The sequence below is a fragment of the Anguilla anguilla genome, chromosome 2 (assembly GCF_013347855.1).
Source record: "Anguilla anguilla isolate fAngAng1 chromosome 2, fAngAng1.pri, whole genome shotgun sequence".
NCBI lineage: Eukaryota > Metazoa > Chordata > Actinopteri > Anguilliformes > Anguillidae > Anguilla > Anguilla anguilla.
The window spans coordinates 50,352,740-50,365,521 of record NC_049202.1 but is presented as its reverse complement, the minus strand read 5'-3'; the positions used below and the strand labels follow the sequence as shown (position 1 = coordinate 50,365,521).

Here is a 12,782-nt window from a genome sequence, read left to right as displayed (position 1 = left end):
AGATTGTGAAGAAATTCTTATCCTGTCAATGATTTTATGGCAATATATGACAGACATGACATACATGGGAGACTGGGCCTTTGAAAAAGCTTGAATATGATGAGTCTCAGCAAGCCAAAAGTTTTTTGTATCTTGAAAGTTTCTCACATCAAAACCTACAAACACCTGGCTTACCTTCCATGCTTTTCTCCTCAATGTCTATTGTCCTTTCAATTTCAAGTTCTCAGATATTCCTGAAAGTATTCCAGTGGTTTGTTCTTCAAAAGACTGTGGTTTGTCTGTAAATGTCGCAGAAGCTTGGTTTCATACATTCATTTTACAGAGAACTGGTGCAAACAACACAGACTGGCACCTGTCTCTCCTCCTGCTTCATTGAAAGTAAATCCATACTTCAGGTACTCCTCAGAATTTTTACCTTAATTTCTCCCTTTTTTGTTTAGTCTGTGCTGCAACTGTATGAGATCTATGCACTCTGGAACAGGTACAAAGCTCAGCAAATCTTGGCTGATCCTTCACATCCCCTTCATAATCAGTTTGACATGCCTCCCCTCTGGGAGGCTCTATAGAGTACCCAGAGCCTCAAAAAACACATTTAAGAAGTCTTTCATTCCACATGCCATTGCTTTGATAAATACTTTATATTTTGACCATAGCACTCTAATGTACTGGGAAGGTACTTGAAGCTATGTTGTGTTGTGTTGTCTATGTACTGGGTTGTTTGTGGCCTGTGTTGTCTAAACCTTTATTGTTAGTATTGTGTTGTTTGTAGCCTGTATTGTGTGACTGCTTGTTTTTACTGTAACTATGGTGAAGCCAAAGGCAAATTTCCTCAAAAGTGGACAATAAAATATCTATCTATCTATCTATCTGTATGGCAAACGCACAATGTACAAACTGCCTATACAAATAGTCAACAACATTAATTGGTAAAAGACCGGTGCTTACCTGTAGCTGCAATAAAATATCAGGATGTGTGCAGCCTGCGAACAACGTGTACTAGATAGCAGTTGCTTCTGAAAGTCGCTCAGGCATTAGTTAACTAGCAAGGAGTGGCCACTGTAAGGGACTGCTGGTACATGGCATGTCTGTGCAACTTTCCTTAACAGTACAAATTATCATTTCATTTAATCCTCATCATTACCTTCAGTACTTTGCAGAAAAATGCTGGATGGTTGGAAATGGTTGTCCTTTATCTTTTTTGTGTCCTTGTACAATATGGTCCATAATGGCACTGACATATAGATGGCGCAAGCATTCTTGCCTCAGATTAAGAACGACGGCAGCCTATCGTCTTAGGCCCCAGTAATGAAATTTTCTGTGGGGAATTTTGGGGATCAAAACGTTTTTACATTTAATGCATGTCATGCTTTTAGGGACCTTCTGTTACTTCTCCTCATTTGGTTATCTTCCAATTGTTAAAAGGGGGTAATTAATGGTAGTCTTTGCAGGATTCAGAGCTGCAGCATCCTAAATTGTGTCCTACTTGTCTGTTATATTAACTCCAGGGTCCTGGTCAAATTCTCAAAGTCTGAAGACATTATTACCCCCTATATCTGATTAGGTACATAATCTGTTGCATTCATGTCCACTTTGATTGTCTAGGTAATTACTACAAAAGATAATTAAAATCTCATTTGACCTACCTGGATAAATTAAGGCAAAATATACAAGACACTAGAAGAAAATTTAGACTAGGTGCACCTCCAGCGCCAATCTCTTCCCCACCAAAGCATCCATTTTCCCAAAAGCAGAATCATGTAACCAGTGTGTGCTGATTTCAATAAGCCCAAACAGAGGTGATGGGTGAATACAATGATAGAAATACTGCCATCAGTCTTTACAATGGACAGCCGTTTGTCTCCATACATGGAATAAACTGGGGCTCTAAGAGGTTCACTTGGGACATATGACAAAACTGATGGGGATATGGCAGCCTTGGGAACCACTCTTTTGTGTCATAGCCTGCAGATAGCATATATCCAGTGGGGCTTTGTTGTGGCTTCAGGAGAGGTCTGCTGTTAACCTTGAAACACAAGGCCATTCACTGCCTGAAAGCCCTCTGAGGGTCAGCCACACCCGTCTGACAGGTCTGCACAAACATTAACTTCCTGTGGGGGTGGTTGGGGGATTGTGTGGAAGACGAGTACACATACGCTGTGTTCTTTTTTTGGTGAAATTCCTCACGTTACAAAGGTACCACAAAATGAATTCTTGGTCATGGTTGATTTCCATTCTATATATATGGTATTCTGATGAGGTCTTGTCTAATTTGGAATCGGATTATCCTAAAGGGAAAAATGCTCTCCATTCTGATTCTGTTACTGTTGCTGAAGATACGTCCTCTTTACCTCAGTAACTGCAGTCAATTGACTTTGACCATTCACATCTCCCTTCAAAATTTAGACCTGTTTTTATATTGCTTAAATAAGCCCTATCATAATCGTTTATAATTTCATGTGAAAAATATATATTTTAATATGATCTTACTATAACAACAGAAAATGCATAGTCCTATTCATGTTTAAAATGTTGCCTTGAAAGCTTTAAAATGTTATTGGCATTGGCTCTGCAAGACAATCATATACACTTGGTGAACTCATTTCCAAACTTTTTTGAACAGGAACTATGACCACTGGACTGTTTTTGGAGTCTAAACATGTCTTGACAACCTGCATAATCTGAATCAGTGCTCTCAAAATCAGAGCGGAATCATGTTCTGTGTGTGTACATATGTGCATGCGTATGTGTTTTCAGTTTTCAATTTATGTAACTGAGCGAGTTTATATTTATTCACCTAAGCGGGAACTATATATTTTGATCATTAGAACCCAATATGTTACAATGAGCAAAAAGGACAATTCATTAATCATAATCCAATGCCTTTTATTGACAAATGCATCATATGCAGCATAAGCATTCAGGTGGAAAGCAGGAACTGAGAATGAATAATGTGGCCTCACAAGAAAATGAATTGCTTCAAATGACTCAACTAGCTGATCCATTTGTAATTCATCCACAAGTCAATCAATTTACAACAAGGTTAATCATATTTCTTTTTCTAGAATTCTGCAAATATTTACTTATAGTTGGAAAACTCCTTTCCATTTGCTCAAACAGTAGTTCTTCCCAGGATATATTTAGCCTCTGTGACTATTTCAAATATGGTATCCAATGACACTGATTACAAGCCAAAGGAGCAAATGTACATTTTGATGTTGTGGATGAATTAAATATAAGTGGAGTCCTGCACAATGTCTCACTTAGGAAAGACTTTATAAATGATGCAATGCTTCGCACATCTTGACCTTCATCAGGTATCTAACAAACAATTGGAGAGAACCTGTGTAAATCGCATCAGCTGGTCGCCTGACCAGGTGTATATAATTACACTGTAAAGCATAATTTCATTTTAAAGTCACAGGTTGTAGACATAAACATTCCTTAAATTAAGTAACCAGAGACAATGCAGTCTCAAAATGCAACAAGGAAAAAATACACAAGGAGAAAATGTAATACACAAAAGTTACAACGACCTGTTTAAATTTATAATCAAATCAATCAAATAATCGAATGTTAAAAAATGTTAAAGTCACTGAACTATAGAATTGTATTATGAAAATATATGCTATAAAGTAAGAAACAGGGTATTTTTCTTTGCACACCGAACATACTGCAGTTCCCATAAATAACAAGAATGGGAAGGTTTCCCATCTTGGAATAGCTTAGTATAAAATATTAAGTTATTAATTTAAAAAACTGTTATGAGAAAAAAAAAATGCTTGGGAAAGTATAGATTACCCATTTGTTACGATCCATGAGTTGTTTTTACACGATGCCGTGAAGATATCCATTTCCATTTCACTCCGCAGTACACTCACTTCAGACCACAGATTTTCAGTCACATGACCCTTGGGACCAACCCTCTCTAGCCAGTCATTATATCCTTGTGATCCTGTCAAAAATGTAATATGATGAATCAGAATTGAGGGCAGTATTTTTAGAACTGGTGCGCTGGTAGTCAATGTTTGGCAAATAACACTATCACTAAGAACATGAATCTATGGGAGGGTTGAGTGGCTCTTGAATTGAATTGCCACTCTGTGCCATTTTAAGCACAGAACCTAACCAAATAACGTGTACAATTTTATGCATGCAAGCAACATCAACTTTTTATCAAATTCATTAAGTACAAAATAGGCTTTGAAATAGCAAAGAATACTGTTTAGTCTGAATAAATGATGTGCTGTGCTAGGTGATGCAGGCTACTCTTCTAACTAGATAGATCTGTATTATCTCTGCTGATGTTTGTTTGCTAGCAATAGCAAGTAAATAAAGCTTTAAATTACAGCCAGGTATGGAATAACATCACAAGTGAATGTATATATGCAGTATATAGTGCCATATTGGATCCTGGGCCCGGTTCCAGCTCAAGAAATCTGCTCTGACTAATAGCACCTTGCACCAAAAGAGCAGGTAAACAGGGCAGTCACTCAGCGGTGCTACTGCTGATCTCAGCAGAAATTGAAATAATAGTGAAGTCGCTGAACTGGGGCAGCACCGTTCCCTTTGTTACCCGAAATTGAAAGAGCCACCCCCCCCCCCCTTGTTAAGATAGGCAGTTCTGTAAAACAAAATGCATTGATTCCCACAAAAAAGAATGTTCTCGTCTGAACAAAGGAGCTGCACTAATGTAATGTATTCACGCAACAGGCAGTCATGCAATCTTCACTTTTCTCAGGTTCTTCACCCAACGCCTCTTATATATAGTTAGAAAAAAAAAGATGGAGCGCATAGACTATTGGCCATCTCTAGAACAGACAAATCAATGGACGAACTACTGCACAAAATGATCTTCCTATACCCCCCTCCTTGACCCCTCCTTCTGTCTGTCCTGGTGAGGTCTGGTTCACTGTAAGAGAAAGATTAGAATACACTCACACATATGCAAACACACCATTATTTTGTTGTAGCTCTTCCTCCTCACTCTCTCCCTCAAGCACAGGTTTGGTACTCTGTAACACAAAGATTTGAGTACAATAGACATACAATACACCTCCACCACTTCCAGTATTACATACGGAGCCCACGCACACACACAACTACCACTCCCACTCACTTTACTAAATTACTATTGACTTCAACTGGTCTAGTGTCCCTCCCTCTTTTTTGTTTGCCATTCATTCACGTCTTCTTTTTTGTGTTCTTTGTTAAAAAACAAACACTTCATGAAAACACATGAATGACAATTCCTTGTTTGGCACCCCAACTTGGCAGTAATTAACAAGTACAGTAATGCACAACACCCACCTTTATTGAAAGCCAATCTCCTCACTCTCTTCATTGTCATCTCTTTCTCCATTCAATGATGTCCCACTCCCGTGCGGAGTCTATGCAGCCGATGTAGGATTTTTTTTAGGTCTGTACTTTACATGAAAATGAAATACTACTTTCTAGGGATTTGCAGCAGGATTTGAACATATGGGATTATTTGTATAAGCTTTTCATTTTTGGGCCATATGTTACAGATTCACATTTAGAAAGATGCAAAGAACTGTTCTGTATGTTTGAAATTGCAAGAAAATTTATAATGTCCCACATTTACTTTGTCTATATTTTTCCATTTATTTAAAAATGGTAATGTAATGTAACAAGGTAATGTTACAACAGAGCAGTGTTCCTTCATCTTAAAAGGCATTTGACATTGATTTGAAAAATAACATGTAATTATTCTGAACAAGCATCAGGACTGTTTACATATTTCAATCAATGGAGCAATGTGTGAGGATTAAATGCTTTTTTTAATACAACGGTTGAATTGGAGGCAGGGGTTTTGGAAATGAGCCTTGGCTATTAACTTAAGATACAGTACACCTGTTTCTTCCTTTTAACTTGTAAATAAAATGCAGAATATAAACAAAATGCATCTTTATGTCCACATGCTGTATGTATCAATAAAATACCAAGCACTCATATTTTGTACATTACCCTAATTTAGTAGATGCTTTTAGCCAGAGCATACAGTGTGGGAGAAATGTAGCTGCATTCATTTGATATGAGCAGTACTAGGCCTGGCTAACAAAATTGACCAGTGAGTAAAGTAAAGTAAACATACAGGGCCCTATTTTTGACATAATGTAAGCATAGACGAGTCTGGACACAAGATTAGGACTGCTCCGGTTGATTCAAACAACTGTAATTTGAGAATTCCAGCTCAGTACAAGTGCCTAAATATGACTGCCCATTAGCCATCTCCATGGCTACAGTTGGATCATCCAACTGTAGGCCTCTTCACCATAAAAAGTACTAGGTAAAAAAAATATATACATATTTTTAACAGTAGTATGTATATCCAGATTTCATCTCAATGCAAAACACTATAAGATAATACATTTTAATACGAAATACTAAATTACTGTAAAAAAAGTTACAATATGACACGAAAGTTGGAGAATGGGTCAAAATCTATTTCTTACAACAACAAAGAATGTATGACAAGAATCAATGTTTTTCCCTTGATACTTCATGGCCTCTCAGCTTTCAGCCCTGATTAAATCAATAAAAGTGGACTCTATGAATCTCATTAAATTTTATATAACATACATGTTATCCCATGTGGTCTACAAGAATAAACATGTTGTTGTTACTTTCCCTGAGGTTTTGAATGATATGGAGGTTTTAGGAAGTAATATAAACAGCACCAAAGTCATACGGAGGTAGTGACGGTATATGAAAGACCGTGCCTTCATTTTTTATGTTTTACAAGCTGCTCAGCAAAAGAATGAAGAATAGTCAAAAATCACTCCATACTATTTATATACTTTAATGTACTTTAAAGTTTCCTATCACTCTATACATAGTTACATATATGTTCCTGCCTCTGCCTTTCTGTCCAAGTGACACATGGACGTTATCTGTACTGTAAAATAGTTTATTAAATAGACTATTTTAGACTAAAAGACAGTTGTTTCTCTCGTCAGAATGTTTCTCTCGTCCGAATTTCACACTGTGTCATCCAAAGCCTTTGTTAAATTTAAAAACAAAATAAAGCTTATCATCTTCAACAGCTTATACACTTTCAGTTGGACAGCCAGATGTAATGTCTTGAATATTGAAACTTTGTCCTTGCTGGCATCCCTGCCACTGCCACCAGGCCTCCACAGCTCACCCAGAATGCTGCTGCTGGCCTTGTCTACAACCTTCCAGAACACTCACACATCACTCCCCTCCGCACGGCCCTGGCTACCCGTAACCTCTCACATCACATTTAAAACTTAGCTGCCAGCCTAATCGGCTACCAAGCAGATTGTTTCTTCTTACCTTGAGGAGATCATCAGACCATACAGACCAGCCAGACACTTCAATTCTTCAGCACGTCTGGTTCCTCCCATTCTCTGAGCCAGCACTTCTGAGCCACGTCTGCTGTCTGTTTCGTCCTTTCAAGTGGTAGAATGATCTTCTCCTGGCAGTCAGAACAGCTGAGGTTTGACCATGTTACAATGCAGACTGAGGAAAAAGTGAAGTACAGACAATGCATTTCATGCGTCCATGCATTAAATTATATAAATAAAGATGTTGCCCTGGTTACTTACTAACCTTGCAAATATCACACTGTAGAAAACACATATTATACTTAAAGAGTAAACTTCTCAGTGTTAATCTAACACTTTTTTGAAGTCCAATAGGGATCAAATGTATTATATGAGACTTTACTGGATATTTTATTGTGTCTTCTATTTTTCTGTCTTCTTCAAGGTTTTTTCACTTTTGGGGAGCAGGATGTATTACAAAATCTTACATCACCCATAATGTTTGGCATTTTGACAAAAAAAAAATTTTTTAAACATAATATGAAATGGAGTAAGTACAGGAGAATCAGGGCACATGGGATTTTAAGTAATATGAATAAAATAGAAACTGAGTCTTGCCTTAAAATAAACGTCAACAGTAGGTAGCTGACAAACTCAGGATCTCAGGAGTCCCACTATATGGTAACATACCTGTGGTATATGCTGACCATGAATAACAAGAAGATATTTACATTTTAAAACCAGTATATTTTGTGTTTGCAAGATTAAAAAAAAGGACAATTTATCTGAAAATAGTTGTTTTTTCCTAATCATTTATAAGATACAAAGAAAGGCACTGTGAGCCACACTTGCGATTGCTACAAAATTCATGAAACAAATTTGACATGACATCTATGTTGACAGTTATATTTAGATAATATCAGGAGAGCAAGGTCAAATTACTAGAGAGGAAAAGCATGGACTTCTTGACAAAGAAATACAGTCACTCAAACTGCCTTAAATGATCAATGTTATCTTGGTTATTTGAAAAAGTAATTGTGTACATCACATTTGTGTAAGGGGTGGCATGGTGGCACAGTGGGTAGCACTGTTGCCTGATAGCAAGAAGGTCCTTGTTTCGATTTCTGTATGGAGTTTGCATGTTCTCCCTGTGTGCATGTGGGTTTCCTCCGCATACTTTGGTTTTCTCCCACAGTCCAAAGACATGCAGGTTAGGTTAATTGGAGAATCTAAATTTCCCCTAAGTATGAGTGTGTGAGTGAATGGTGTGTGTGCCCTGTGATGGACTGGCAAACTGTCCAGGGTGTATTCTAGCCTCTTGCCCAATGCAAGCTTGGATAGGCTTTAGCACCTCCCGAAACCCTGACCAGGAATAAGCGGGTTTAGACAATGGATGGATGAATGGACATTAGAGTAAGACACAAGGTAAGATTAACTCACTGTGTTTTGTGTTTTACTGTTCTTTTACTGATCTATTTGTATTAGATACACAGGGGATGGGAGAATGATCTTACTCAAAGTGGCAGGCAAATCAGTGACATTGCCTACCAGAGCCTTCCCTAGACTTTTGGGTGCCCTTGGCAAAAAAACTATTTTCAGGACAAGAAGGAGGGGCCCAAGGTGTGGTGTGCCTGATCTGCCTGGTGGGAGAGACGGCTCTGTTGTCCACCTATCTGTGTGTCAGTACTTCAAAGTAATTTTCAGTGGATAATAATTAACTGTCTTGTTTTCCTCTTTGCCATGGCTAAAATGGTGAGAGGGTAATAGTGCTTTTAGGTTGCTTACCTTTGAAAATGGGATCAAGGTCATTCTTGACTCATGATGACAGATGTGTTTAGAGCATTTCCAGAAACTGCAAGTTCACAGTTATTAATATTACACTTAACACCTTGCCCTCAAACTTTGCCCTCTCTGATTTGTTACTATGATCTTTTGAAAAGATCTTTCTGACCTTTAGAAAGAGTTAATTTGGGCTACTATAAGATTGACACTGGTTAGAAGTCGATTATTAGGCTATTACTTCATGTTTAATCTAACACTTAAGGCATTAAACTGATTTCATGAATATCATTATGTTATGATATACCTCCTGTATAATATGTGTCAAATATATGTTTTTTCTTATATATATACTGTCCATAGCATCATAAAGCTATATCCATACAAGGCATATTCTTTTTGTCCCAAATATTTAGTAAATAATTTGATTTTTTAATTTTAATTTTTATCATGTGGTTAAGTAGTAACTATTATAATATTTACTATTATCACGAGAATGTGTGTGTTGTGTGTGCATGCATGTGCATGTTTGTGTGTGTACGTGCAGTGTGTCATGTTATTTACGTATATCTGACTATGTCACCTTTTTGGATGTGTGTGTGCGTGTGTGTGTGTGATGTTAGCTCTGTGTCTGGTTATGAAATCATCTTTTTCTTGTTGTGACACGTTTTATTTCCCATCAAGCTCATAAATCTGTGTTTCTGACAAAATGATATGCTGTCCAATATATAAATTTCAATCAATCTGATGAAACCCTTCAATGATTCATCATTCATAAATATGCAGAGAATGATGTGCATTTACTCTATATACTATTGTGATATGTTAAGACTTATTTGGTATGATTCAAAATAATAAACTGAAACTTCAGTTTGCTTAATTTAGTGGCAGCTAACTTTCCACCAATGACAGGGTATTCATTAAATTTCTGCTTAACTGTCTAAGTTATCACATTATTTCTACAGGTTCATCTGTGGAAAACCATGCCCCCCACTGTTACATCTTGCATTTGCAAGCTCTATACACTATATCCTATTTATGATTAAAATTATGAGATGATGATGACGATGCCAATTATTATTATTATTATTCTTATTATTGTTATTATTATTATGCATTAATTTATATAAAAATAACATTTCTCAAGTAGATTTATGTAACGACATATTACTGATTATTTCAATTACTTTTTTAAATAGCAGTATGCGCAGATAAGCTAGAAATATATCAAGAACCCAAGTGAACAATTCAGAGAGAGAGAGAGAGAGAGAGAGAGAGAGAAAGAGAGAGAGAGAGAGAGAGAGAGAGAGAGAGAGACTTGATAAGGAGAAGTGGTTTACAGGGAATCGAGACTTCCTATCCTGTCACCTTGACAAGGAGGAGGGGATGCGAATTTACATGCTCGTCTTCAAGACTTTTTCATTTATCTCTGGGAAAAAAAGACCCAAGGAACACTACAAATAAAATGTTCATCTTAAGCTTCCGCTGTTGCATCCTTACGGTCGGACTTTCGCATCCAATGTTTGGAGTGCTCAACACATATTTGTAAGTTACCGCAAGCATATTATGCTCAAGTTTCTCACAATTTCTGCATCATTTGGTGAAATAGTGAGTACTCCCTACAGCTGTTCTATTTTAACTTCGTGTGTTATTATATTACTGTCATTTAAAATTGCATTGATGAACTTACTACACTGTTTAATTCCGGACTTTTAGACAATGAAGACAACTCGAAAATGCAGAGCGCTGCTCTCCGTTGGTTTAAATCTCGTTGCTCTCTTATTCTCCACAACGGCGTTTATTACTACTTACTGGTGCGAGGGCACCCAGCGAGTTCCCAAACCGAATTGCAGCAAAGATCGGCTGCACAACTGCATAAACTATGGGGTGAACGAGACGGACCAGAGCAAAGTCCATTACAGCTGGGAGACTGGGGATGACAGGTTCCTGTTCAGGCATTTCCATACTGGAATTTGGTACTCTTGCGAAGAAAACATCAGCGGAGCAGGTACGAATCAATTACAGCCTTCTGTGAAGAACTTACTGTTATGTGCCTCGTGCCTACTTCAGAAAGAATTTTTAGTTTATTTTGAAATATGCATTGCTAACTTCAAATACGCAGTAGATGAAATATAGGTGATCGTTTTACATCGGTTTCTCTTTATCTTGGTGTGGTCGGTTAAGTTATCTGTGTGTCATTTTGTAATTTGTTACTAACTACTGCTGTCTTTTAGTAGCCTATTTCTGTTTATTGGAACTGTTCGCGTTTAGGTCTATTCCTATGTTACTTCAGTGTTTAGATTCCATGTTAGGCCTGGCAATTCGCAAAACGGTTATAATTGTGTTCGGGATCAGCAACTGTATTTAATCTTCGTTTGAATCGACGGCTGAAACACTAGAAACAATTTGTTTATTTTAAATCTTAGCATCTTTGCTTCGTCCAACAGTCAAGATCTCTGCTTTCGGTGAGACCAGAGTGGGCCAAAGTTCAAATGTAATTCCAGCATAGTATTCAGATCTATGCGAAACTGACATGTTTCGTCATCACACGCAATGTGTGTGTGTGTGTGTGTGTATATAATCCTAGTTCAATGGATTGATCTGTGTATAAGGTTCTGCTTTCACCATAGATTACAGACCTAAACCGTAGTGAGAGAAGTTTTGCCTTTGGCGATTGTTAGCAATTATGTACGACCAATTTCCCGTTAGTCTACAATTGAGATCAGCTCTTGTCCTGACATGCCAAATGCAATGAAGAATACAGTGAAAATGCTTATTTCTAAGTTATGAGAATTTGATGTTAATGCCAAACTACAAACTACACTCCTTTGATTTACTAGCCCCCCAGTCACAGAAAGCTTCTGAGAAATGAGTTTATTATCCCTGGTATGAAGGATTGGACAGCTCTAAGTAAGTTCAGGGTGGAGTGGAGAGCTCAGTCATGCAAGCCAAAGAAAGGCAAAGGCAGGAGGCCATATACTGTACACCTTCTGTCTCCCAGGGTTATATGGGTTATTGCCCACTTTGTGATCCTTAAACTTCACTAGATGTTAATGTTGTCAAACAAGTTGACAGCCCACATTCTGGCAAGAGGGTGAATCATGTTATATCACAGTGGATGTTTGCAAACAGAACGAAAACATATTCAGCAGTACGATGATTATGTATGCAGAAAAATAATAATTGTAACCTGAATATTATGCCTTTTATAACTATTTAAATAGTATCTATAGTAACAATGTTTTCATCATGTTGAGGTATTCATTACAATGGGTGTAAAGATGAAGTAGTTGACTTTTAAGAAATGAGTTGAGTTTAGCTTTTTATTTTTAGGAAAGTACAAGGGCTGTGCAACGTTAAAGGGAAACTCCAGCTGAAAACAATATTTTATATATTCAATATAGTAATTCAGCCTTCCCAAAGACAGAATGCAAAACCATACCCCAAAAAATAATGTCACCAATGTGCAGCACCTCCTTTTTTCTCAGTCGTAGAGAATGGATTTAGAAGATTTAGTCTAGGCAGTGGTTCAGATTAATCCAAAGCAAGATTCAAGTTGAATAAACTTGTCCAATAGATGTGTTGTAGGGAGGCGAAGAAGGCATCAACATTGTATTCTGTTTATCCATTCATAAAAATGGCTTAAATGAAGACCATACCATTTCGTTTACCAGCTAGGGCAGTGGTGTCAAACTC

The 12,782-nt window shown here is 37.3% G+C and overlaps 1 protein-coding gene and 1 long non-coding RNA gene across 3 annotated transcripts in view; one reads left to right on the top strand and one right to left on the bottom strand.

Moving 5' to 3' along the window:
• Positions 1-3,579: 3,579 nt before the first annotated feature.
• Positions 3,580-10,910, bottom strand: LOC118219528. The gene is made up of 4 exons (XR_004763791.1): positions 10,777-10,910; positions 7,318-7,503; positions 4,955-5,012; positions 3,580-3,952 (listed from the first exon to the last, which is right to left on the bottom strand). It is a non-coding gene; the product is annotated as an uncharacterized LOC118219528 (long non-coding RNA).
• Positions 10,442-12,782, top strand: part of LOC118219527 (germ cell-specific gene 1-like protein) — a 24,279-nt gene continuing 21,938 nt past the window's right edge. The window contains exons 1-2 of one of the 2 annotated variants that reach the window (XM_035402742.1): positions 10,442-10,631; positions 10,803-11,094. In XM_035402742.1, the coding sequence (XP_035258633.1) occupies positions 10,806-11,094 (289 nt within the window). In that variant the 5' untranslated portion in view covers positions 10,442-10,631; positions 10,803-10,805. Of the gene's footprint in view, positions 10,695-10,802; positions 11,095-12,782 lie in introns of both variants that reach the window. The other variant, XM_035402741.1, reaches the window with a different exon arrangement.